The sequence below is a fragment of the Glossina fuscipes genome, unplaced genomic scaffold, assembly GCF_014805625.2.
Source record: "Glossina fuscipes isolate IAEA_lab_2018 unplaced genomic scaffold, Yale_Gfus_2 61646, whole genome shotgun sequence".
In the NCBI taxonomy this organism is placed as follows: Eukaryota; Metazoa; Arthropoda; class Insecta; order Diptera; family Glossinidae; genus Glossina; species Glossina fuscipes.
The window spans coordinates 16276-39844 of record NW_024003855.1 but is presented as its reverse complement, the minus strand read 5'-3'; the positions used below and the strand labels follow the sequence as shown (position 1 = coordinate 39844).

Genomic DNA, 23569 nt, shown 5'->3' with positions numbered 1-23569 from the left:
ATTTAACCATTTACAGTATTTTGTGGTCATGGCCGATTTTTTCCATTTTTGCACATCATTAATAAAGTAAATATAGGAAATATAGAGCCATCTTAATTCGTATTTTGTGAGTACTGAGCAAAAACCCACAAATTTTTGCTTAGGCTGCGGGCTTCTGATCTGATAAATTTAACCCATTGTCAATACCAGCGTGTGTCCATTCCCAACGTTTCTACCAAAATTAAAGTTTATATATTAATTTTTTGTCAGGAAAATGTCAACGGCACACATCACACACACGGATGGATATGCATTATACAATATAGAATTTTACGGTTGTTAAGAATAAACATATTTTATAAGGTCTCTAAAGCTTCATTTTGACAAAACGAGTATCCCGCCATCCTTCAGTAGTAGGTGTAATAAACATTGCTATTATTATAATTTTTTAGACTAATGAAACAAATTCTTAGACCAAAAAGGTACATTGAGGACTAGCAATACAGGGTATCAGCTCTATCAAAGAAAGGAAAACTAGATAGTGAGCTTAGTAGTGTTAATAACATAATATATAATATCGATATTGCGCTCCGTACCTGATTTCAGGATGTTCTTAGGAATAGTTTTTCTAAATGTAATTCTTCTAATAAGGGAAAAGTTAATGCGGTCACACATTGGGCTTTACTGATATGAGAATATGAACACAGTTGAAGATTAGAGAAGAAGACTTCTTAAGGATCCATTAACTTGTTGCAATTGGATGGCCAAGGCGAACTCTCGCAAATATTATGATCCTGATTTTTTCAATATCTGTTGGACATAAAAGTGGAACTAAATGGTTAACAGAGGAATAGTGAGATAATAGTATTGAGATTTTTCTCCATAGCTTCCTCTTTAACTTTCCTTCCAATATATATTTGAATGTGCAACTTTTCGACGATATCGTTCATAATTAAATGTGCAGAGGCAGCAAACTTCGCCGTTCGATCAGGTTGCCCGTTTCCCAATAAATTTGGTACTTAAAGCATTTAAATTTGATCACCACAAGTTGTGGTGGTATTCCTTAATTTATGGATGGTGCTCCAGCTCAGAAGCAAATTGCAAGTGAACCGGTAAGCCATAGCAAACATGCAAAGTTTGGCAATTAATTTTCGAACCATAATGAGATGTTAAGATTGCAAGTTAGACAAATTGCGCGCAGTAAACAAAGTTGTTTTGATAGACTGTAAAGAACCCGATATTGAGATTGAATGATAGACATCATTTAGATTTCTGCAAACAAATCTGAACTGGTTAACCAGCTCATAATTATATTTACATTGACTCAGCTGAATGAAAATAAAGTGCCTAGAGAAGCGGTCAGGGAAATTAAAGTTTATCTCACCAAGTAATGTGGGCGAATCGACAATACTATTAACTAACTTAATTGAGAAGGAAACACGAGGAATAAAACTTTGCTTCTAAAGTGACAGTAACGATAGCAGAAGCAGCCTATGTTCATAAGGAAGCAAAGAGACAAGCGAGCTCCAACCAAAATTCCTAAGGGCAAACAGCAAGAATTGTTTTTGAACAGATGCATTTGAATCTATATAGCACCTGTACGAACGAGACCAAACAACAATCTATTGGTCTAACTAAGCACGCGCATAGCTTTTTTGTAATGCTGGCGTGTAGAAATATAAGATTTAACAGTAAAAACTAAATGCTGAATAACAATTCCCTCAAACAATTTAGGTAAGACACTCAGTTTGGGGATGCCTCTGTAGTCCTCAAGGTGATGCTGTTTCCACATTTGTGGATTGCGATAAGAAAACTACTCTTCCACAAACGAAACACACCTGATTTTAAAATCATTGAAATAGTACCACATAGCCGGACAGATCATGATTTAAGTACACATGCTGAAATCCCATCAGGTCCAGGCGCACAACTTTATTTGATACCTCAAACCACCTAAAACGTTATCTTCTGATATGGTCAAGTTAGGAATCGAAACAATGTTATTCGTTGGATACGAATAGTAAGCAATTAAATCGGAATCAGCACTTGAAAAATTTCGTCAGAAGTATACAGCAAAAAGAATTGAAGTTTCAATATGACCGCAGGACTCATAGCCACTGGAAGAAACATGCAAGAGATATATGGTGGTTTTCCTTTCGGATTTGAGAAACTTAAAAAAGGCGTAGACAAAGAAGAAAAAATTACAAAAGAGAGAGGACATTACTTCATTGCTTGTATAACACAACACTATGCGCATCACAGACCTACCCTTTGTTCCAAGGATTCGCTCAGCATAACTAGCTTAGGTCAATCTTTTTTAAGTAAATTGTACTGATCAATCCACCATCGATCGGCGGCTGCGGAGAGACAAAGAATAATAAACGGTAGCAGCTTGCACTCGTTTACACAGACAAGAAAAAGTACAAACCACATACAAATATACCTACATGGTATCTATATTCAACCTACACATATGTCAACAAGCAGGCAAATAATTATACACATATAAGCACATATTCTCACATACATACATGTACTCGCCCTCCCATAACGAACCACAGAGCTAATCTCAGGCTAATTTGGTGGTAACGGGTGGCGGATGGCCATCGGCCAGTGAATAACTAATAAGCAATCTTCGAGTAAGAGTAGGAGGGGTGTTTAGAAAGGCCGCACAACCTTGCGAATATTCAGTGACGAGTAGTCACCGTCCTTCGAGTAGGTTCTCTTCACCCGAAATAAGTGAGTGGCCGCGACGGAGGAAGGGCTGTGGTAGGTAGTTACGCCCTCTAGAACAGCTTTCGAGCTAGCACTTTTCACTACCTACGTCACGTTAACATCTGGCGAGCCTGAAGAGGACTCTACAGTTCGTGATATAGTGTAGAAAAATGGACCAAGTGCTGAAACCTACTCAGAATAAAATATTGACGATTAAAGACTTTTTGAGAACAATCAAAAATTGTCTTCATTTTTCAATTTTTTTTCTGATTTTTGTTCAATCTATTTCATGAATAATTCCGTAATATTAAGCAAATCAAGAAGAAGTTAAATAATGAATAGAAGAAAAAAATAATTTTCCAGACTGATGTGTAAAAATCTGTTGCAACGAAAATAAAAGTAGAAATTAGTGAAAAGTTTTGTAAAAGTCGCATTTACAAGCATGGAGTACACAAAAATGTAGGCCTTTTCCAAAAAAAAAAAAATTACGTTTAGAACAGACGGAAATTTGAAAAAGGTGTAAACATATAAAAAAAATCTGCATGAATCTATTCATGGTGCAGATAAACTGAAAGGAACGATAGTTTTACGAACGTGGTTGCTTGTGTATAAAATTTCATTCAAATGTATTTGAATATAGTAATGTTTCTCTAAGGTTTTAATTGAAATTAAAAGTACAGATGTGTTAAAATACCCACAATTGTAAAAAATTTTGACTATTTATGGAAGAAGAAAAAAAACCTCAACATGCTATTTACCTTACTGTAAAAGAACAGCAAAACCCTGAGGGTTCATGGTGATTCTATGTTCTTGGTTTTCTTCGCATTATTCGGTGTACAAGAGAAAAGAAAGGTAAAGAAAAATATAGCGAAAATTTGCTGCAGGTAATCTTGAAATTATTTAATTTAAAAATATAAAATTTAAGCCTTAAACAAAAGAAAAGTGTATATTTCAACATATTGTACATTAATCAAAAATCTAAAAAGGAAAATTTCTACAAATAAAAAGGAAACAAAAAGTGTTGGAAATTCATTTTACGGGGAAAAGATGAAAAAAACGAAAAGTGGTGACAAATTCCCGAAAGTTATTTTTTTATTAACTATTCTAAATTCATTAAACATTTTTAAAGTCAGAAGACAATATTCATCCAAAAATCGGTGTCTTTGTGTTTATTCTTTTTTTTTTTTGTTTTCTGTGGAACAACAACATGTAATAAGTGAACATTTTGTGGGAAATATTTCGAATGGAATCATTAATTTTGCGTTCTTTGATATTTATCAAAATCTTATTTGCTGGAAATAACGCCATATAATCGAAGTAGGGTTATGTTTGATGAATTGTGGTATATGATTTATGCTTGTCGATTGGGATGTGTCGTTTCTATTATGTGGAGCACGGCATAAGGTTTTTTAAGTCGAATTTAAATAAGTACACTATCAACATATAAGTTGTGGCCATATCTACATAAAGAAAAATTGACGTATAATTCATAATTTTAAAGATCGCTGATTTGTAAAATACTGATACCCATATTAGAGTTGATTTAATTTTTATACCCACCACTGTAAGATGGGGGTATGGCCATTTTGTTTTATTCCCTAATGTATGTAACCCCCAAAAGGAAGCTTCAAGACGCTATAAAGTACATATATTCTTGATCAGCGTTTTTACGCGTTTGAGTTGATTTACCCATGTCCGTCCATCAGTGTGGTGTATGTTGTTCGCACCTTCCTAGTCGCAAAAATTAAAATATCGACTTTAAATTTAGTAGAAACATTGGAAATTTCTGCACGCAGGTTGATATTGAAATGGGCCTAAACTGAACGAAACTCAGTTTTTTCTCATTAAAATTTTGAGATTTTTACTCGTTATTCGGAAATTATGGAAGTTACAAGGCTGAAATTTTCCATATTTACTTTACATTTACGAAGCGTTCTACTACTTACGGGCAAAAATGGAGAACATCCGCCATACCTACACAAAGTTGCAAGTGATTAAATTCTACTTTTCTTGCTGCTCCCAGTACAGATGACATATGCTTGAAGGCAGTTCCTCCCAGAAAGGCAATATTTGTGTCAAGATTGGCACCTGATACATCTGTTGATAACATAAAAAGTTATCTGGCAGCGAAAGCCCCTTCTGTCAATTTAAAGCGCGTTAGTATATTCAAATTGGCTACTTCTCAATCTAGAGCTATCTCATCTTTTAAAATTTTAGATCCCTGCAAATATGGATTTGATGTTAAATAAACCATTGTAGCCGGTTGGATCCTTAATTAAGGAATTTATCCCTCTGGAACGACCCCGCAATCCTAATGCAGTAGCTCTTTCCACTTCAAACAACTAAACATTTCTTCAGGCTCATTTTCTCTCATTTATCAAAATATAAGGGCCTAAATCAAAAATTCGTTCGACATTTCTAAATTCAGTGAGTACCGAGTTTTTCTCTTTTGCCTTCACTGAAACGTGGCTAAAACCCGATCTTCATTCGTCGGAACTTTTTTACAATTCTTTCTAAGTCTTTAGAAATGATCGAGTGAATCGTATTGGTGGTGGTGTATTAATTGCCATATCTGCGTCAGTCGTGTCCAATTCAATAGAATTTCCCGCTTCTCCTGACGTTGAATTTATCGCCATTCGTGCGAAAATGCCTAATAAACAGCTATTTATAACCTGCTCCTATATTCCCCCAAATTCTGATATCTTCATTTACAAGAAAGAGGCCGCTCTCACTTGTGAAATGGCCAAGCAATCTAAACCTACCGATATAGTCATTGCGTTAGGTGACTTCAATTTGCCTCAAGTCACTTGGCGCTACAGTGATAGTTCTGGCTGTTTGATTCCTACCTCAACATCTGGTAGAGCCGTTGTGTTCTTTAATGATTTATTTGATTATAATTTAGTTCCATACAATGGTACACCTAATTGCAATGGTAGGTTGCTTGATCTTTGCTTTGCTTATTTTCCTAAGTTTGCGTTAATGGTTGTCTTCCGTTTAGTTTACCTGAGGATCCATAGCTTCCAGCATTGGGCATTTCCTTTCATTACAAGCATGTTGGTTCGATGAACTTCCATAATGTTCCAAATTCAAATTTTTCATATAAATTTTATGATTTCTATAAAATCAATGTTTTGATGCTAAAATCACATCTTTCCCATATTGTGCTTGATTTCTCAATGGGAAGTATTGACAGCTTACTGTCGTCATTCTATAATATATCAAAACAAGCTATTTCTGCATCCTTTCCGATCAAACAGTCCCGTCCTCGAAACAAGTGTCCCCCGTGGTTTAATAAAACAATTAAATATTACAAGAACAGGAAAAACAAGCTTTTCAAAAAATTTTCGAAAAGTAATTCTTCTTTCGACTATTTCGCTTACTCATTGGCAAAGCATAAATTTAATCCGCTCAACCGCCAATACTATTGCAGATACTTTCAGTTTGTTAAATCCTCCTTGTTTGCTAATTCCAAATACTTTTTTATTTACTTATTTATTTATTTATTTATTCTACTTATACTAGAAACTCAACTAAACAAATAACAGTCGAGTTCAATTGGCTCTTAATGCAAAACTTATATTAATTAATAATAAAATTTAGTATAAGTATAATAAAACAAATAAGAACAAAAAAAAAAAAAGAAAAAAAAGCATGTACACTGTCAGCATAGGGACACACTTACAACCGGTACAGGACCAAATTGCAAATGAACCCCTAAGCCATCGCAAACATGCATAAGGCTGGCAACCGATAATAAATTGTCAATAATTCATTTTCGAAACGTAACGATTTTTTAGTAAAAGCTAATTTAAATACGACATAGGTAAATCGCGCGTATTAAGCAATGTTGCTTTAATGGACTTTAAAGAGTCCGATAACGAGAATAAGTGGTAGACGTCATTTAGGTTCTTGCAAACGGCTCTGAGCAGATTGAACAGCTCATAATTAAATTTACATTGACTTTACCAAGATAAAGTGCCTAGAGAAGCGGTAAGAGACATTAAAGCTTATTTCACCAAGTAATGAAGGCGAGTCAATGGCACCATTTATTACTTTAATTAAAAAGGAAACGCCAAGAACAAATGTACGTTCCTCGAGAGACGGTAGGGACAGCAGAAGCAACCTATTTTCATACGGAGGAAGAGAGGCAATCGGATCCCAACCCAAATTTCTAAGGGCAAACAGCAAGAATTGCTTTTGAACAGATTCAATTGAATCTACGTAGCACCTATATGAAGGAGACCACACAATTGAGGCATACTCGAGTATGGGTCTAACCAAACACATGTACAGACTCTTCGTAATGTAGGGATCATCAAGCTCTTTGGACCACCTTTTTATAAAACCAAGCGAGGACCTAGCTTTGCTAATCGAGAGCTCAATATGCAAGTTAAAACGTAACCTATGGTCAAATAGAACGCCTAAATCTGTGATCGAATCGACGTCCTGCAACTTATGCGAATCTATGAAATCTTGAGAATGAAAGCTTCTTACATTTACTCAGATTTAGTTTCAGAAGATTCAAAGAGCACCATGCAACAAAATTATCCAAATCACCTTGAAGATGATGTGATTGCGATTCAACAAAGAAGGAAGAAAACAGTTTCACATCATCAGCATACATTAAGATGTGGCTGGAATTAACCACCGATGGGAGATCGTTAATGTATAAACTAAATAAAATGGGACCTAATTGACTTACTTGAGGTACGCCAGACATAACGGAGAATTCATCCGAGGTGATGAAGTTAAATAAAACCCTGAAGGATATATTGTGCAGATAAGAGCTTATCCATTTCACTAAGTAGGGTGGGAAACCAGAGGCTTGGAGTTTAAATATAAGTAGTCTATGGTTAACCATATCAAATCCTTTGCTTAAATCAGTGTAAATAATATCTGTGCGAGAGCCACTAGAAAAAGCCTTGAAAACATGGCAAGTAAACTCTAGCAAATTGGTGACCGTAAATCGCCCTTTCCGAAAACCGCGCTGGTGCGGAGAAATATACGAATGAATGGCAAAGACCAAATGGTGAGTCACAATACGCTCGAACAACTTGGGCAAGACACTCAACTTGGCTATGCCTCTGTAGTTCTCAACAAATTATCTACTTCCATTCTTGTGGATAGGAGTAAGGAAACTACTCTTCCAACACGAAGGGAAAACACCTAAATACAAGGACATGTTAAAAATCTTTGAGATCACACCACATAACTCGACAGCGCAAGATTTAAGTACACATGAAGCAGTTCCATCAGGTCCTGGCGAACAACTGTATTTTAGAGAACTCAACCCTTAAAAAACGTCATCTTCCGAAATAACCAAGTTAGGAATTGAAACAGAGTTAGTTATAGGATATGGGTAGTTTGCTGATAAATCGAAATTAGCAATCGAAAAGTTTCGTCGGAAATACTCAGCAAATAGATTTGAGATTTCAAAATCATCCGAGGAATCAGAGCCATTAAAAGAAACATGAGAGGGATATGTGGAAATTTTTCTTTTAGAGTTAACAAATTTAAAGAAGAATTTAGGATTAGCAAACAGACAGGATTTAATGGACTGAAGGTATCTGCAGTAATAATGATGGTTGAGGGAGTTAAATCTATGCCTCGCAACCGAGTAAGCGACATAGTCGAGCGCAGAGCCACTTTTCGAATATTTTTTGAATAGCAAGTTTTTTCTATTCTTGTGATATTTAATTGTCTTATTAAACCACGGAGGACACCTGCTTCGAGGTCGACATTGCTTGATAGGAACAGATGCAGCAATAGCAAGATTTAATGTAAAGCGATGACAATAAGCTTTCAATACTACCGGTTGAGAAATCAAGCGTCAAATGTGAAAGACGATGTTTTAGTAATACAATATTGATTTTATGAAAAACAGAATAATTATTTAAAAAAGTTTGATTTGGCACATTAACAACAAACCATTTCAACAAACCATCATTCATATGATGAAAGGAAATGCATATTGATGGATGATAAGGATCCTCAGGTAAACTAAAAGATAGACAACGATTTACGTAAATCTCGGGAAAATTGGCAAAGCAGAGATCAATCAGTTTACCTTTACAATTAGGGTTACGATTATATTGACTCAAATTATGATCAAACAATTCACTAAAGAACACAACAGCCCTATTAGACCTTGAAGTAGGAACCAAACAGCCAGAATTATCAGTGTTACACCAAGTGACTTGAGGCAAATTGAGTCACCCAATGCAACGACCAAATCGGTGGGTCTAGACCGCTTGGCCACTTCACAAATGAGGGAAGCATGTTTCCTGTAAATGGTGAAAGCGGAATTTGGGGGAGTATAGGAGCAGGTTATAAAAAGATGTTTATCAGGCATATTCGCACGAATAGCGATAAATTCAACGGTAGGAGAAGTGGGAAATTCAATTAAATTGGACGGGACTGACGCAGATATGGCAATTAATACACCACCACCAATGCGATTCACTCGATCATTTCTAAAGACTTGGAAAGAATTATGAAAAAGTTCCGACGAATGAAGATCGGGTGTTAGCCAAGTTTCAGTAAAGGCCAAACAGAAAAATTCCGTGCTCACTGAATTTAGAAAAGTAGAACGAATTTTCGAATTTAGGCCCCTAACATTTTGATAAATGAGAGATAGTGGGCCTGAAGAAACAATTAGTTTTTTGAAGGCGACAAGACTATTGCCTTGGTATTACGGGGACGATCACGAGGGATAAATTCCTTAATTAAGGATCCTACTGGCCACAGTGATTTGTTTAACAACATATCACTGTTTTCAGTCGGAACTAATATTTTAAAAGAGGAGATTGCCCTAACTTGAGAAGGAGCCATTTTGAAGACGCTAACGCGCTTTAAGTTGATTGATGGGACTTTCGTCGCCAGATAACTTTTTATGTTATCCACCGAAGTTTCAGGTGCCAGTCTTGACACAAATATTGCTTTTCTTGGAGGAACTGCCGTCAAGCAAATGTCATTATTTGGAACAGGAGGGGGGTTCACGGTAGGAGAGTTCCGAGTTGGGGAGAATATAGATGGGGTTATCGCCCTTGTACCTGCAGCTTGTGAGACTTGCCCAGTCTGCTGAGCAACATTCACACGCGAACAGCCAGGAGGAGAGGATGATTTATTTTTCTCTTCATTACTTTTAGGCGATGGCGTTTGATTATAGTGAGTGGCGGCTCTGGGCGGAGATACCCTTGCCCTTCAGCGTAGCTTAAAAGAGAAGGACTTGCCGGCTTGTTTGTAACTGTTTTGCTACCAACCGACTCAGCAATATCGGAAACATTACTGTTCATTTTAGAGTTAGAGGGATCGGTAACTTGTACCAACGAATCAGATTTGGAGAAAGCCAGAGGTGACGTCCCACACGCTACGCTACGAGTAGAAAATGAGTATCCAATAAAACGACACTCATTAAACCTAGACTTAATGAGCTCAAACTTTTCCCACAAGGAACTGAGATTTCAACTCAATGCCGAGAAACCATAACGGGTCTCCGTGAAAAGTTTATAAAAATCAATGTCCCGCTGCCTACAGTCAGGACATGACCATCTTAAGCCTTCAGACGGGTCAGCGACTGCGTCAGCATCACGGCCGAGAATACCGGTACACTTTGCATGACCAAAGCGCTCGCAGAGCCAACAAGAAACGAATCTATCAGATTCCGGGCCCGTTTTCGCCCGACAAGGTGTATATAAACACTCCATGTCCAGTCAAAAAGACAATTGTGGATTATGAAGAACGGACACAAAAATCACTAAAAACAAATCCCTAACATAAAAATTTATCAACCAAATTTGTGCAAAACTTCTCTGTTACGTTGACACTGTAACGAGAGATCAATAGCAACACAAACTCCAAACAGCGAAAAAATAACAGAGAAAAAAGAGAGAAAACAAAAAAAAAAGAGAGATTTATATCAGAGCTCAAAATTTTTGTTTGCAAAAATCAAATGAATCAAAGCGTAAAGGAAAAATATTTCTTTCAAGTTCGTTATTTCTAAAAGAAAAATCTCCATAAATCCCTCGCATGTGTCTTTTAATGGGTCCGAGTCCTCGGATGATTTTGAAACCTCAAATCTCTTTGCGGAATACTTCCGACAGAACTTTTCAACTGCCAATTTTGATTTATCAGCAAGCCATATCCGATTTCTAATTTGATTTCAATTCCTAACTTTGTTGTATCTGAAAATGACGTTTTTGAAGGATTAAGCTCTCTAAAATATAATTGCTCGCCTGGGTCTGATGGAATCCCCTCATGTGTACTTATACCTTGTGCTAGCGAGGTATGTGGTGTTATCTCAAAGATTTTTAACAAGTCCTTGAATTTAGGTGTTTTCCTTTTGTGTTGGAAGTCTTGTTTCCTTATTCCTATTCACAAAAGTGATAGTAGGCAACTTGTAGAGAACTACAGAGGCATTGCCAACCTGTTTGAGTTTACTTCTCATGTTTTCAAGGCTTTTTCTAGTGGCTCTCGCACTGATGTCATATACACTGACTTTAGCAAAGCGCTTCATTTGGTTAACCATAGACTACTAATCTTTAAACTCCAAGCCTCTGGCTTACCTTTCTTCTTAGTGGAGTGGTTAAGCTCTTATATGAATGGTAGATAATTCAGGGTTTTGGTTAACCTCATAACCTCAGATGAATTCCCCGTGACGTCTGGCGTACCTCAAGATAGCCACTTAGGACCCATTTTGTTTAATTTATACATCAATGATCTGCACTCCGTGATTAAATTCAGCGAGATCCTGATGTATGCTGATGATGTGAAACTGTTATCTTCCTTTTCCGTAGAATCGCAATCACATCATCTTCAAAGTGATTTGAATAATTTGGTTGCATGGTGCTCTTTGAATTTCTGAAAATAAATCTAAATAAATGTAAGAAGCTTTCTTTCTGAAGAAGGAAGTCGTTCATTACTCACTATTTCATTGATTCGCACAAGTTGGAAGACGTCGATTCGTTCACAGATTTGGACGTTCTATTTGCCTATTGAGCTCTCGTTAAGCAAAGCTAGGACAGCGGTTGGGTTTATAAAGACGTGGTCCAAAGAGCTTGATGATCCTTACATTACGAAAAGGTTGTACATGTGTTTGATTAGACCCATACTCGAGTATGCCTCAGTCTTCTTCATATAGGTGCTACGAAGATTCAATTGAATCTGTTCAAAAGCAATTCTTGCTGTTTGCCCTTAGGAATTTGGGTTGGGACCCGATTGCCCCTCTTCCACCCTATGAAAATAGGTTGCTTCTGCTGTCCCTACCGTCTCTCGAGAAACGTAGATTTGTTCTTGGGGTTTCCTTCGTAATGAAATTAATAAATGGTACAACTGACTCGCCAGCATTAATTCGTGAGATAGGTTTTAATGTCCCTAACCGCTTCTCTAGGCACTTTGTCTTGATAAAGCTTAGTCAATGCAAATATAATTACGAACTGTTTAACCCGCTCAGAGTTGTTCACAAGAACCTAAATGACGTCTATCACTTATTCTCATTAACGGACTCTTTAAAGTCCATTAAAACAAAATTGCTTAATACGCGCGATTTACCTATGTCGTACTTGAACTAACTTTTAACCTTAAAAAGTTATAATGAGTCGAAAGTTAATTGTTGTTAACTATTATCGGTAGCCATGCTTATGCATGTTTACGATGGCTTAGGGGTTCACTTGCAATTTGGTCCTGTATCGGTTGTGGGTGTGGCTCTATGCTAGTTGTGTACATGCTTTTTTTCTTTTTTTTTTTCTTTCTTATTTGTTTTATTGTACTTATACTAAGTTTTAATATTTTAAAATTTACTTTAAGAGTCAATTGAATTCGACTGCCATATTGTGTTAGATGAGTTTCTTGTATAAGTTGAATAAATAAATAAATAAACATTTATCATAAGACAAACCCAGACCGAATGTTTAAGTCGCTCCTTAAATAAATGTGTATTATCTGCCTAAAAATTAATTTTAAAATAAATCTGGTAGACACTGCGATTACTTTTTTTTAACAATCCTAGAGATATGGGTATCAAATAAAAGAACTTGAAGAGTAGAATGCGAAAAACGTAGTGGTGAGTATGCGAGATTCGGCCCTGCTGAATGTAACTTCTTTACTTACTTTTTATATTAATATTTCTTTTGTCGTTAAAATAAAAGAAATACAAATAGGAAATTAACGTTAACGATATATGTCTAACATACTACTTAAATAAATGTTATTGTAATGTGAAACAAAGCCAAAATGGATTAAAATAAAACTGACTTCAACTTTGAAGGAAAAGTAGATTAGAAGAGTCTTCGGACGCCACTTCTGAGCCCTTTAAAAACCTATTTACCGGGCAAAAAGAGACCAGTAGGCGAAGTGAGTGCAGAATAGGCCCAGGGGCAAGCCTATGGTGGGCTTCGTCTTTCTGCCATGAGGAAAGGGGCAAGCAAGCGTAAATTCTTTAATGCAACCGCCCTAGGAGTATTCTTGAGCAACTTATAGGGCCGCTACTACATCTCACGAAGTAGCTAGCTTAGCTATAGCACATACATTTGCCTCGTACACTACTTTTCAAGTGGCACCGCAAGCTGGCCCTAAGCTTTCTGTAGATAACTGCTTTACACTTTCGAGGACTGACAGGACAAATAAATGAATTTATTGTCTTTAAAATATGACTTAAAACTTGAATATACCTCTACATACAACATTACGGAAATTCAGGTTCACTAATGTTCAAATTCGATTCCATTCAGTATACTCAGTCTTTGTATATGAACCCATATTTATTATAATTTATTATGTCTGGTTTGCTTAAAGTTTTTCGTTTCGATAGGACGTTCCGTTAGTATTCATGATTTTTTTTACTGGAATAGAGCATTTATTGAGAAAAATAGGTGCAATATATATTCTTCAAAATATTTTCCATCATTTTTTATAACTGTTCACCATATTTCTGGCAAAATGGCGATATCGTGACGAACGAACTTATAATGGTTTAGCAGCGATGCTAGTCTAGTGACTACGCTAGGTGTGCCAAAACTTCTTATTTGCGTTACAACAATGTTTTTTTGACAACTTTTGCAACCAGCGGCCAGTATGACATTTTCAGTCAATTCGTACCGTAGCCATTTTCTTCACTATTGCTGGCTTTTTTACAACATCGTTCAATTTGTGCAATTGATGTCGGTAATGTACTTCGTCTTGTTGAATCTACCTTTGCACAGCAAAACATTATGGCCGCGAAAATTCCGCTTGTAGAACTTGTTGCGCTTGGGATTCTTGTAGTGGATCGATTTTTCACCGTAGCCACAACACGCCACTAAAAACACTTCTTATTTTTTCCTGGCAAACAATGAAACTGCCATGTTGAAATGGTTCGAAATAACATTTTCAGTCAATTTGTGAGATATCTATTTTCCCTCCTTTTGTACTTTCTCATTGCATATAAACGTCTAGAAACAGTTGATTCATCACCTATTAAGCTGTTCGAAAGCTCCTCGGGAGCTCTTCGAGAACTACGTTTTCGGCCGATAAATCTTGCGATTCATTATCCTTGAACTTTTTTACTCCTCCAGACCGTTCTTTACCACTATTTTTGAAACGTTGAAATCAAATCCGTCAATTGGAATATGGTCGAATAGCATAACCATATCTTTCTGAACATGTTTGGTGGACTTCAGACGCAGCTTTCTTTAAGTTAGACAAAAAAAGTATTGAAGGTGGAAAGAGCATTTTTGAGCACTTTGTGATTACCGTTGGTATATGCTGAATAAATCAACAATACTAAATAGAAAAACAGTTATTATATGTAGAGAAAACTCAAAATCATCGAATTTAACCATTATATACATCTGGAAGTCCGTGATCAAAATTAATAGAACCATCTAATACATTATTTAACCGTAGAATTTTTGTTTAAATTAAATGTCATAAACTCACCATTTTCTCAAATTAATTTAAAATCTATCGTTATTTCCTAATATTTTTACGAATGACCATCCGCTTTTTTACTTTCAAAGATATTTTATTGCAAATGAGTAATTTGTTGCGTTTTGCATTTGAAGCATCGCGATTTTCAGGGAACACAAGCTAAATGCAAGCGCAAGCACATTGCATCAACATCAGGCACAGCAAATCAGAATTCTCTCAAGAGCCAGCAATGTTCATAGTTATCATAAAAACGCTTTTCTATTATCGTTTAAAATAAGATTTTAGCGATACAGAAAAAACTTCTTTTGCGTAAGACACGTACATAGATAGGTCTTAATAAGTTTTTTGATGGCAAGCCTCATTTATGGAGACTGTCATGCACTTCAGAAACAGGTTTAAACTCTCGTTAATAAGAGATTATGCAATTATGTATTGTTAAATTTAAGAAGAGCTAGTTCGAATTATAAAATCTTATTTTTACGAACTGATAAATCAATGCATCTTGACACCTTAAAAACCTCTATGACGTAGAAATTTAATGAACTCAAACACAAAATTATTAACGGCCTGTCGTCATTTATTCTAATAAAAATATTTACCAAAATTTTTAATGTTCAAGTAAGTTTGATTATAATACACATTAAAAAATTTGGACTGAAATAGAAAACCGGCTATGGCACAATTAATATTTGGTCAACGGCGTAGCTCCTTTGCGGTAGAGCCGTGTCGCCTAACAAAAAAAATTAAAATAAGATAAAATAAATAAGGTTCTAACGAAACCCTTAAGGAGCTCACACGGTGTGGCTGGGCCCACCAGTTAAGTTCGTCTATGAGGTCTGTTGTCTGTGCTGTTTGTTGGTGCCTTCCTAGTCCGTCAGTGCACATTCCCTGTCCTCTTACCCCCACTCCCCTTATCCATACTCTTCAGCGGTTGTATATACCGCTTAGCCAGCCATAATTCTTTTTTTTTTTTGTTCTTTAATGTATATAATATATTTTTTTTTTTTTTTTCTCATAAATTTAAATTGATTTCACATGAATTTTCGATGTTACCTACTTAAACATTTTTTTAATTTCTCGTAAATAGCTAAAACTATATTTGGTAATAAAAGAAAAAACTTTGAACTTATTTTCGAAATCTCTTAAATAGTGCGGATATTCTTTATATCAAATGTGTACTATTTCTTTTGCATTTTGTTTTACCTTAGATTTTAATAATAATGCATACGTTGACGTTGCAGTAAAGCTTAATTTTCGATACCATTGGTAATAAGCGTAAGTTCCTCTCGCTATCTTCCTTTATATTTTCTCACCAAAGCTGCTGATATTTCCGCTCCTCGTTCATGCGTTTACTTGTTTGTGGGCGTCATAACAATATCCTTAATGGTATTCCGATTTCGTATCGCTATACTGGCAAGAAACTTCTTCTATATATTTTTGACATAATGGCATTAAGATATTAACGTGTATAGATATAATGTCTGCGGTGGTTTTTAAGAAAATGTTTGGAAGAATTAGCAGAATTTGTCTAACACTCACGTACGAATATTAATAATGAATACGGGAGAATTTAAACAAAACTTATTTCAATCGAATCAGTTTATTTTATATTCATATTACCAATAAAGTAGTTGTAGTTGTAATGTTAAAATCTGAGCAATTTTAGCCGTAATTAATTAAATTTCTCATTTGAAAGCAGATGAAATCTATTATTTATTTCATTTAACTAGTATTTATTTAACAAGTTTATTAAATTTAATGGAATTTTTTATACACAATGTTGCCACATAAAGATTGTTCGGTCTCACTTAAGTCTATGATCCAGCAGTCGTTGCCAATTTTGGCACATATATTCATATTAATATCTTTTTATGATAATTTTTTTGTTCTTTTCTAATATTTGAATATTAACAATTCTCTTCTTCACGAATATTGTTTTCCAATTCCGAACTCTTTCTACAAAACTTCCATCTTTCTGTTCTTTACATAAATATAAGTACCTATTTTATTTATTTCTTTTTTTTTCTTTTGCATGCATTCCGTTCAAGACGTTCAAAAAAAAACCGTTTCCGAAATCGACCCGCTTTGCTTTTTTCCCTTAACCAACACACTCCGTTCTTAATAGCACTACCACTCAAAACTCTACTTCTCAACTCACCGCACAAAGTATCAACACCAGAGCTGTCCTTTTCCCTTTGTTTTGGCCGTGTTTAATTTTTTCTCTTCTTTTCTCTTAAGTATCGTTGATCGAGATCTTAACATGACAAAGTACTACGCGAAATCTGTTCAGAACTTCACAAACAAACAAAAACTAATATGCTCAAAATACACAGACGGACCCTTTTCACGGTTCTCTCTTGCATAATAGTGTGATTTAGCAAGAGAGACCATTATGACTAAAGATTTTTCTTTTTTCTTCTTTCCCTTTTTTTTCTTGGTATAACGGCAAGCCGTTATTTTTGCAAATGCGATTTTGCCTAACAGCAGGCCGTTATTACGGTCTTACTTACTTTATTGTGATAGAGTAGTGGTCAAAGCAGACCGACGGAACCCCTACACTGCAATTGTACACGGACGCTACAACTTTTTTGTGTAAACTTATGTACCAAATATTTCAGCAATCATGGTTACAAATAAATCTGTTTTGAACTGTATTTCAGGTGAACTTTTTTAAGATCTATTTCTGTTTGGTTACTTTATTTTTGGACACAATTAACATAAGCTCCGGCAGCGTAATTCGTATGATACCCGCGGTCGGCAACGTGCAGCGCGATGGCGATTTTCGTTATTATTCAATAGGAACTCCTTTTCCAACGAGTTACATACCTACGAAGCTTCAAAGTAATGAGGATATAAATAGTTACCCTAATCCTCTGCAGAGCATTACACCTTCATGTGAAAAACTTAAAGCGATGTGGAAGTATATGTGTTATATTTAATTTGTCATGTTCACAATAATAAATTTACTGTACCCATCAGCCTCTCACGTCGCCGTGTTCGTGCTTCTGAGATAACAAACGAAATTCCGACATTTCATGATCCCTTCGCATATAACAGCAAGCCTCATAAGTTTCATTATGCATCACCTCACACCATAGAAAGGTATGTTTAAAATTACCATTCACTTTAAACCAAATGATATTGTAAGAGATCAAAGACAAACATTCTGCTGTTTTGAGTTGGTTGATTCTTTGATCATGTCATCGAAAGCGTTCGGATGGCTACGCAATAATTATTAGGAGAACGACTCGTAGATGATCAGGTTTAAGTAAAGTTTTTCTATGTATTTGCCTTTCATTTTTCCTCAATTCAACAAGATTTTCTCTTTAAATCTTATTTTATAGTGACAAAATATTCCAAAGTGTTGGCATACCTATGTTTGGTCGAGTTGCAGGCCGCGAACCGATATTTTCGAGCCACGTTGATTATTATGATCGCCCACGCGTTATGGTTCGCTCATCTCCAACAACCCCAATTGACATTAACAATGCCGACACCAAATCGCAAAATATAGTTAGACGTCCTACACAACAGTTTCGTCATGGAGGAGGCGGTGTAACTGGCATTGAAACTATCAGATCTTTGAATGCTTCCACTTCCAAAGATCTTGCATCTTTTGTCGGCAGCTTTCAAAAGCTTAAACAATTAATATGGGCTGAAAGAGCTAAAGAATCAACTCAACGGCGTCGAGTAAAAGAGATATACGCTAGAGCGAATGAATTGCGTGACATAGCCAAAGGACGAAAGTAAACAATGAATGCATAATAAACTTGCTCATTTAAATTTGTTTATTCATATTTGGTTGTATACATAACAGGTTTCAGATCGATGAAGCTACTAGCAAACTGTCAAAGAGAATGAGAAAATCCTTAAAGTTAAATGAACCGACCGCAGCTTTGAAGCTAATAAACTGGATTGAATATCCAAATAATTTGTTGCAGGTAGATCATGTCAACACCAACTCTTTTTCTGATAGTCAAGAAACTAAACTAAGCAGCTGTACTAAATGGCACCACGTAAGTCATTCTGTCCATAATAAATTATTTTATATATTTTTCCATGAAATACATAGATACGCATTTGTTATTTCAATAGTGCTCCTTAAATAGATATTTCAATTTGTTACAAACAATCTTCCTCAACAACTTTTTGTTTTATTTGACGTTATTGTCGCTACTCAACAATAATGTATTGTGCATGAAAATTTGACAGGTTGCGTTTTAAAAGCGAAGTGGGATTTAATTTTGTCTCGAGAGATTTCAATGCTTAAGACGCGCAGAGGTTGAACATTAGGGATCAGCAAGCGACTGCAATTTTTCGGAAGACCTGCATTAAAATTCTCCATTACAGTACTACTTTCCATTTTCCATAACAATCTAAAATAGCTCCAGATCCATACAATATTCATTGCTCGTTATTGAAGGGCACATTCAATAAAGTGGAGAGCAAAACTTTTTATATTATATTATGTACCGAATCATAACTAACTTCCGATGCAGACAGGAGGAATCTATTGTTCGACTTTACCCTCTATAAGTCCCCGGAACAAATGAGTTTTTGTTTTCACTATGAGGATTCAGCTAGTCTTTTTTTGTTATTTTATGTGCTGAATGTTACGTTCAACTGTCTTGCTTAACCTCTGAAATGGAGAGTCAAAAAGGGCATATTCGACATGTAATGTTTTACGAATTTAAACAAGATGATAGGGCCAAGGCTACAGCTAAAAAATATGCAGCGTATACGATGAAGGACTGATAAATGATCGGGCAGTTAGAAATTGATTTGTGTGACACCATTCCGAAGACGGGACGTCCTTCCAATTTTGAAGACAATTGTTTAAAGGCGAAATTGGAGCAAAATCCACTACAATCAACAAAAGGTATAGCAAAAGGGTTGAATATTTCACAATCACCTGTTAAATATAATTTTGTTGTTTAACGCAAACAATATAAAAAAATCGAAAAAAATGGAAGTTACTTATGGATCGACCTAATGATTTCGGCACCGATTATTTAATATCCCAAGTTAATTTTTTGTTTAAGTGAATAATAAGATAAGATACTTCAACGGAATCTAATGTAAAAAAATTCAACTTTAAACTTGCAATATTCAGTGAGTTAAAGTTTTAAACACTAAGAAATTAAACATAGAAATAAAAAAATTATTTTAGTCACGTTAAAATTCAAAATTGAAAACAAATAGCAAATGAAAATCCGAAACGAAAACAATATGTACAGAAACTTCCTGGACAGCTCTCAGGTTATACATTTAAAGCTACATATGTCTAGTCTAAAAATGTACTGTAGACAGTCGCAAACGCACAACGTTTTCGATATAAAATAGTTTTGGATTCAACAATTGTTACTTAAGAATTAATCCGAATTAATCGAATGAAAGTTACAAGTTCGAGAGAGATAAGCATTTCATTTCACCTTTTATGAAGAAAATAATAATAATTGGATGCACACTATAAATCCAATTGTAACATTTTTTTCTGGAGAAGGAGAGTACATAAAGATCTTTTAAAAAATATACCTTTTAGATAAAGTGGTCGGAGCATTCTTCCCGAATACAATATAAGCTAGGATCATCTCTGCTTCAAAGAAAAAAAAAAAGCAAAAAAATGTAATTGTTATTTATGAACGAAAGCAGATACAGCGATAGATATTAGCTTGCATATCCTGTATTAGCTTGCACATCCCACGGCACCAGTAAAAAAAAATCTGCCCCTCCCATCCAATATCATGAGTACCAAAATTTCATTCTTTAACCAAAAATTATTGGTTTTGTAAGTTAATTTTGCATAAACTTATCCTTATAAGCTATAGTTTTTATCACTGAAATATATCTTGTTTGTTAAAAAAACGCTTGGTCTTTTTTTTATAATTATTTGATTAGACTATACAGAAATTTTGTATTGAGTATACTTCTTGTCCCTAAAAGATGATTAAATTGTTAAAAAATTAGTAAATTCGGTAAGGCCATTCAATCATATCGTGCAGTTGTATAAGAAAGTAAATCGAAAGATATATAAATAAGGTGGTGTTTTTAGGTTATTATTCAACTCAAAATTTTATTCACTCACTTGAATCGACGTAAGACTGATGAAACTGATCAGGCATTTAACGCTTATCCAAAGGCGAACCTAAAAATAATTTTCTGCGATACAAATATAGTCACATTTCTTAAACGAACATTTCTTAAAATGCACAAAACTGTACGTCTTTTTAATTCTACATATAAGCTAAGACGAAGCTGTAAATAAAACAGCAAAATTCGTTGACAAATAAAGTAGCGCAGAAAATTGGCATGTTATATTTATAGAGACATGTGATTTACTTACAGTAATATTTTGTAAGTCGGATTGTATGAAAACCGAATTGTTTAATTCTGTTTTAAAGTAACATTGTTCTGTTGAATGAAGTCTCTTTAAATCATCATTGCCCGATATATACTTTGGTGAAAAGAGGCAAAAACAGTTGAAACTGTTCTATTTTTGACATGGTCAAAAATTTTTTTAGTTACGTAAGGCCGAGCAAACAATTCATTACGTCTCTTAACAACGTTAAATTTGACGTCTTTGAAGAGGAAACGTGATGTTGTACGGTATGTACCACAAAATCTTTTTGGTAAGTTTTTCAAAGATCTTTGTGTTCAATTATTAAAGTTGTTGTCGCCACGCAACTTCGTCGGTTGTTTTTGTTATAAACAATAAAAAAAATTAAAGTTTTCTACTTTGCGTAAATTCTTGCGGAAAATTTTAAATAATACAAGAAGTTATGACGAAAGGTCAGTCTTATTTTCTGACATGCGGGAAAGGATAAGAAAATTAATTAAGTTTTTTGGTAGTTTTTCAAATTGATTATGCATTCTAAAACATTTAGACTTATAAGATTCTAATGAATTATTATATATAATCAATTTGATATTTTTAGCTGCAAAACTTGGAACTGTACTTGAAGTCGTTTTTAACTTATAAATTGGCAAAGGATCTATTAGAAAAGTTCAAATGAGAAAAAAATGTTGCGATTCAACTGCTGAGATTACGGCTGGAGCATAACGATACGTTTTATTGAACCATCCGTTATTATCATACGATAATAAGCAGATCAGTGAAGTCGCATGAGAAATAAGCAGCATTTGAAAGAAAAAAGAAAAAGTAGAAGCCCAAATGTACTTAAGCAAAACAAACTCAATTAATAACTTTACCGTTCTCTTCGACTTTATAACATCACCGTAAACGCCAAAGTACTAATGAAGTGCTGATGCTATTATTATGGTTGAAAGAAGAATGACAGAGACAATAATTTTCGTGTAATAGAATAACAAATATATACCAATAAGAACATTTTTAAGTAAACTGACAATAATTATAAAAACAAGTACAAGTATTGCTTAATTTTAAGTGGAACAAATGTTTGTGTTTTAGATTTAGTAAAAACAAAGGAAAAATTATTTTATGTAATTTAAATTGAATAATCGGGAATAAAAGATATATATATGAAGAGCAAAAAAATTAAGGCGTATGGAATAAATGTTGCAAAATAAGTTTACGTAGCAAACGCTCTACAAAAGATAACAGAAATTGTTGCAAAAAACCAGTTTAATTGTTGAATTCAATGTACATGCTTAATGCGTGTAATAGGCTATTAGCTCTGAAGAAGAAATATTTTTTGCGTAGTCAAGATTGTAAGTATATATTATTTTTAAATATCTCATTATTTAGCAGAAATTTTGGAGACTACGTTTAAGCAAGATAAGCATTTTCCTATATCTTGACGTCATGCTGTAATATTATCTATGGCATTGCTTGTTTTTGAAAGAATATTCTCAGAAGGTAAACGGCAAGTCATGTAATATATTTTTAAAATGCATTTGAAACATGATTATATATAACAATTCCGTCGACATCCGTGAAAATAAAAGTTTTATTTTATAATGTGTTGCTTTTCTACTATCCGGTTAGACTGAGAATTTTCAATAGATATAGTGTGTGTTGATCCTTTATTTTCTTGACTGCGACACTATTTCCAATGTATTTATACAGCGTAGTTTTGAGTACGATAGTTTATAAAGTTGATAATGTTAATGTTTGGTAATGACGGGAAAACAGCTAATGACAAAGATCCTAATAACGATGAACATTATGCAGATGAGTGCCAAATGCAGTCCTCGTTTAGGCCCGCTTTGGGCGTTGGCGCCAATATCACCAAACTTATTGAATGTTAGTTCGAATTTCAGTAATTAGTTGGTATAGCACGTTTTAAAAATAAGATAGAATGATTTTTATTTCTAAATATTGGATGACTGCTTTAATGAGATATTATTATTAACTAATCCGCCTGAGTGGCCGAATAGGCAAGAGTCTCGACTAGCAACTTAATGGTCATGGGTTCCAATCTCAAGTGCGGTAGGGTTTTTAATAAAGCCGAAAGCCTTAGATGCTAGTGCTTTAAGACTTTAGTGTTAGAATTTATTTCTCTGACTAAATTTATATTAACAATAATAATATTATTATCTAACTCAAATAATATACATTGACTTAACAAGAAAATGTATAACAAATTAAAAAAATCCAAAACTCCTAAGACTACTTATAAAATAATTTTTTCTATAAAATATCGATACCGTAACTAGTCCTCCTTCAGCAGAATCTACGTTCAATTGAATATAACATGTTTTTTTTCCTTTGTGTTGATATGTGGATTTTTTGTAACCCACTTTTATATTGATTGAATTTTTCAATATTTACTCTGAAAAGTGTAGCTTCTTTTGCGATCACTTCATAGGTTGTTCCAGACTTTTTTTATTTGTAGAACGGACAAATACAAATTTGCAGTCTTTTAATGTCTTCAAAATGAAGGTTTTACTTCAGAATTTTTTTGATGATAAATTGCAGATCCAACATTCTAAAAACGCTCTTTGAGACTGCTTATGACTTCTGAGCTACTAAGTGCTAAAAGTTCACCTA

The 23569-nt window shown here is 34.6% G+C and overlaps 1 protein-coding gene across 11 annotated transcripts in view; it reads left to right on the top strand.

The window, feature by feature from the left end:
• The window catches only part of LOC119643792, a 296314-nt gene extending 274385 nt beyond the window's left edge, over positions 1 to 21929 (top strand). For 7 of the 11 annotated variants that reach the window (XM_038043277.1, XM_038043274.1, XM_038043272.1 and 4 more), the window contains 5 exons: positions 17259 to 17518; positions 17578 to 17700; positions 17943 to 18344; positions 18416 to 18614; positions 21534 to 21929. In XM_038043277.1, the coding sequence (XP_037899205.1) occupies positions 17259 to 17518; positions 17578 to 17700; positions 17943 to 18344; positions 18416 to 18614; positions 21534 to 21611 (1062 nt within the window). In that variant the 3' untranslated portion in view covers positions 21612 to 21929. The remainder of the gene's footprint in view (positions 1 to 17258; positions 17519 to 17577; positions 17701 to 17942; positions 18345 to 18415; positions 18615 to 21533) is intronic. The other 4 variants (XM_038043282.1, XM_038043280.1, XM_038043281.1 and 1 more) reach the window with 1 other exon arrangement.
• The last annotated feature ends 1640 nt before the right edge of the window (positions 21930 to 23569 follow it).